The sequence below is a fragment of the Montipora foliosa genome, chromosome 11 (genome assembly GCF_036669935.1).
Source record: "Montipora foliosa isolate CH-2021 chromosome 11, ASM3666993v2, whole genome shotgun sequence".
NCBI classification, from domain to species: Eukaryota; Metazoa; Cnidaria; class Anthozoa; order Scleractinia; family Acroporidae; genus Montipora; species Montipora foliosa.
The window spans coordinates 15,985,403-15,990,402 of NC_090879.1; the positions used below are offsets into that span (position 1 = coordinate 15,985,403).

At 41.7% G+C, this 5,000-nt stretch overlaps 1 protein-coding gene across 1 annotated transcript in view; it reads right to left on the reverse strand.

Annotated features, from left to right (window-relative positions):
• Window positions 1-2,474: 2,474 nt before the first annotated feature.
• LOC137975934 (uncharacterized) overlaps window positions 2,475-5,000 on the reverse strand; it is an 11,619-nt gene continuing 9,093 nt past the window's right edge. Inside the window, exons 3-4 of the mRNA XM_068823143.1 lie at window positions 3,387-3,512; window positions 2,475-2,766 (exon numbers count right to left, since the gene is read on the reverse strand). Of these exons, the coding sequence (XP_068679244.1) occupies window positions 2,644-2,766; window positions 3,387-3,512 (249 nt within the window). The 3' untranslated portion in view covers window positions 2,475-2,643. The remainder of the gene's footprint in view (window positions 2,767-3,386; window positions 3,513-5,000) is intronic.

Consider the following 5,000-nt stretch of genomic DNA (forward strand, 5'->3'; position numbering starts at 1 on the left):
TCAGAACGACCAAAAAATCATAACACAGGACTCGGTTGACACTTTGCTTGATCTTTCATTGAATTATTTGCTTTCAAACTTTATTGCCGAGCGACCAAATCGCAACCGCCGTAATGTATTTATCCTTCTACAGATCAATAGCACCGATAGAGAGTGGTCCGCATGTGACCGATCATAACAACATCTGCTAGGGAAATCGTGTATGAACGAATTAGGTTTTGTAACAAAGAACTTCAAAAAGGCACTGACTTAACAAATCAGCCTGCAAAAGAAAGGATAGCGTGTCGTACATTATGTTTCTAAGGCAATTGAGACACTTAAACATCGTCTTTCTCCATTTTTCCTTCTCTGAATGTGGCAAAGTGCGGCTGCGAATTTTCGGCACAGTCCGAGGGGCACAAAAACGGAAGCGGGGAAACATATCACCCAGGAGTGAACTCTTCTCTGTAACACATTTTTACAACTTTAGTCGCGAGGAAATGTAAAATTATCATCTGAAGTTATGTTATCCTACCCAGACTACTCACGGGCAAAAAAATGTAATATTTATATCCTTTCTTAAAAGACTTTCCTCTCATCTCGCGTTTTAGAATGTTCCGTTTATTCCGTGTTTTACAATGTTCCATATATTCCGTGTTTCAAAATAGTCCATATTTTCCGTGTTTTAGAATATTCCATATATTCCGTATTTTAGAATATTCCGTTTATTCCGCAATTCCATCGTTCCAGCATTTTATTTTATTTCATTTCTTTCCATTTTACCATTCCATTCCGTCATTCCATCATTCCACCATTCCATCGAATAGGGTCACCCCTTGCCACTTGTCTCGCAACGATTTTGGCCGTTGCAGGGTATGTTACACTGTGAAGTGTTTCGTGCACCTTGTCCCGCCACAATGTCGCCAAAACATTGCGAGACAAGTTGCACGAAATGTTTCACAGTGTAACAGCGACTTTACTATGCACAACCCCAGCAACTTGTCAGCTGATTACTTCGATTTTCATAATTCTGCGGAATTCATCTTCAATTGCCAACGGCCAAGCTGCGTTTTGGCAGATGACGAAATCAATTAATGCGTGACATAACCCACCAATCAGCATCTATAGATCCTACGGTACATTTGTACATTCGTACTTAATGCCAATGGAAAGCGATGAAATCTGTACGAATCGTTTTACTAAATAATTTCTAAAAACATATCGTATTAGTATTCGAGCTGTGAACTAAACAAAAACTCCATTTCACTTTCTGAAGACGGAGGCGATCTTCCGGACTATGTTCGGGAAATTGATAGATGGAAGCCAAAATGCAGTTTGGCGCTTAGCGTTTGGAGGTGAGATTCCTCAAAATAATGAAAATCGTAGTAGGAGAGGGGGTCTTTTCGTCACATCGGAATCACGAAAATCCTTGTCTTGCCCTCTTGCTATGAGAATAACATCAGATGGTGTACAGCTCTTGACAACCCATTTTCAGTGGATCCGCATGCAAATGATGCGGATCTATTGTGTTAAGTGGTCCTGGCTCAATTTCTGAGTCAATCCCAAGATCCGTTGCAATTCCCCAGTCGGACTGTACGTACTGGAAGGGAGTTTAACATCTGCGACTCGACGGTAACGAAAACGTCATTTAAAATTGCAAGTTCCGGTTTATTCATCTTTTTCGTCATCATGTCGGCTTATCTAACTTCTAAAAACACCGGCAGAAATTCAAATTTGCTGCCTTTTGTTCACGTTTTCCGTAAAATTTGAGAATTGGTCATGTCACGTCGTAGATTTACCGAATACGTGAAAGAAGTGTACAAAAATGAAAAATGCACGTGCAGAGCGTGTAAAGCTATTGTTTTTGCTCATTAAATATGCAAAATTTGTGACGTTTTCGTTGCCGTCGCGTCGTAAATCTTAAACTCCCACAATTGCGCACAAATCTAGAGGCATTGCTGATGCACGGTCTCCGTCGCAAATTTCCCTTCCGTAAACGGTCGTTGCCATTTGAAACGGTCGATGCACACTTCACACTTGGACTACACACTTCACTTCAAAGAAAATTAAAAGAAACAAACTAAGAAAAAATATTAACAAAAATTAATACAAAAACCGAAAAAAAAAACATTTATAAAAGAAAAACTGGAGGAAAAAAAGAGTCCGAAAATTTCAAGACTCGAACTCGGGTTCTTAGCCCTCACCCTAAACAGAACCCTAACCCGAACCCTAACTCATATGACCAGCGAGACAACTCCCAGTAACCGCAACCTTTTGAGTTCTTAGATCTACTGAGTGTAATTTTAGAGCTAAAAAATGTCATCGACCGTTTCAAATGGCAACGACCGTTTACGAAAGGGAAATAAGCGTCTCCGTCCACCACTTTCGATAATATGCAAAGCAAGTAACTGCGGGGCTAGACGTGAGTTTTTTGAAATTACTTAGAGATAAAAATGGCCTTTCACTGACCAAGGTTATCTTGCTTGAGCCAAGCACTAATTGCCAGTTTTAATTTTTTAAGAAACTATTTCAGTTTCCAAGAAATTTACATCTTGCTATTTTACGTTGACTTTCGAAATGAATATCTTCGGGTTTGGTGAGTGTTCTTGCGTCGAAATTTTCTCTAAAGGATTAAACGGGACAGTGAGAGTGAGTTTGGTCAGCTTATAATCTTGCCATAAGTGTTGGGTGTCTTGGTTCGACACATTCGCGGTCTTCACATACTAATTTTCCATCGCAGTCACAATCGACATCAGAAGTACAGTGGATCTTGTAATTCCGGAAGCACTGCAAAAGCAACGAAGAATAGTTAGGCGGCAACTCAACTGGTATTACATCAGTGGCAAGAGGAACTTGATGTAAGGAGTAAAGGGAGGATAAAGTCCTCCAGGAACGAAGGACCGAGTGGCAAGATCTGAGCTAATCCAAGTTTCTGTAGGGTGAAAGGACTGATGTTTCCACCAACCCCTGGACGGGATATTAGTGCAACATAAGGTTACCGTTTTCCCAACCACTCATCCCCAATCCACAGTATTTTGCCAGCACTCACTCACACACTCACTCACTCACTCACTCAAGAAAAGACCCTTGTTGAGCTGTTTCCAGTTTAAGATGACAACAGCCGCATACTGCCTGTAAGTTTTATGAATTATTTAATGTATTAAGTAAAATATTGATCGGAATTCTCGGGAAATTGTTTGATTATTGGAAGATACTCCTCCTTGTAAGTCATCCGAAACCGTTTTGATTTTTTTTTTAAGGATAGTTGTTTCCACGAAAGAAAGCGTATTTAATAGGAAACATTTTGTGCAGTGATCTCAATGCACCCTCTTCCCTCCTCCCTCCCCCCTCTTCCTAGATCTGTTCCTGGAAAAGGCCATGAAAGATATATACGTTGTGGAGCTTACCGGTTTTGTCCTCAGAAGGTCGTCCCAAAATGACCGCACTTTACACACTTGCTTGTAATTGCAGATGACCTCTTTGTTCTCGCATAGGCAGTCAATGTCTTCTTCACAACGCGTACCTTCGGAACACTGCAAACAAAACACGAACGTCTGGTATCGCTGAAGTCTTGATTTGTTAGGCATACTAAGACCGCGTTCACGCAAAGCTGAATCACTGACGTCGTTTGGAAGATGTTTGAGAGATGAAAAATGTGCATACCTAATGACTGAGCCTGCAAACTGGATCGAGACAGGCTTACTTACTTTCTTTCGTCTATAACCCGCTTTCTTTCATTCATCAGTCTTTTCACGGGGACACATGATCCCAACAAATTGACCTACTCCTATAAACTGCGTGGCTTCATTGCTCAGTCGGTAGATTATTGCACCGGTATCGCTAAGGGTCATGCGTTCCAATCCCGTTCAAGTCTATAAAGTGTGAATTGGTTAAATTGTCCAGTTATGTGCGAGGCTCAATTCTATCAGTTGTTAATAATCAACATCGAAACTATCTAGCGAGGTAACTCCCACCTTGGTCAGAGTTTTCTCTGTCCTTGTGTGGGCCCTTTTCCATTAAGGCGCTGTTACACTGTGAAATGTTTCGTGCAACTTGTCTCGCAATGTTTTGGCGACACTGTGGCAGGACAAGTTGCACGAAACATTTCACAGTGTAACATACCCTGCAACGGCCAAAATCGTTGCGAGACAAGTTGCACGAGAAGTAGAACCTAATTCTACTTTCGGCAACGGCTTTTGCAACTTGTCTCGCAACGATTTTGGCCGTTGCAGGGTATGTCACACTGTGAAATGTTTCGTTCAACTTGTACCGCCACAGTGTCGCCAAAACATTGCGAGACAAGTTGCACGAAACATTTCACAGTATAACAGCGCCTTTAACAGGGCTTACATGGCTCATATGGGATAGAAAACTAGCACTTCACATTACACTCTAATCAGTTAAGTCTGTTCAAATATAAGTGCTACACGGCCAACGTTTGCGAAAACGTAATCCTTCCTTGTACTTGTACATGTTAATTGCCGTGACTTCAACATCTTCAGTCCCCACGGCCTGCTCCCGTCTGACCTTGTAGCTCAGTCGTTAGAACAGCGGTGATCCAACCCGAAGGTCGTGGGTTCAATTCCCACCCTGATAAGACTTTTTCTCTGTCCGTGTGTGGGCCCATTTTCATAAGAAGGGCTAACGCTCACATGGTTCATATGGGGTAGAAAACTAGCTCTTCACATAACACTCTAATCAGTTATCTCGCGAGGTAGTTTCGGTAAACAACTTTAAGATGGCGGACAGAGGCGTTTCCTCGGTGGCTGGGGAAAACTCAAAATTTGGGCTTTGTAGAGACAAAAACAACTCACATCCCCATAACCTTGAAAAGAAAGAAAAACACTTAGGAAGGCAAAGCCATAAAACCTCAAGAAAGGGGCTACAAGCGAAGAGGCGAGCAGTGCAAGACCATAAAAATCGCCTGCTCAAATGTTAACATACACCTCATTTCAAAATGGCCGCCATTTTAGTATTCTTTTGTTTCCAAGCAAATTGGCCCTTATGACCTCGCTTTCAAA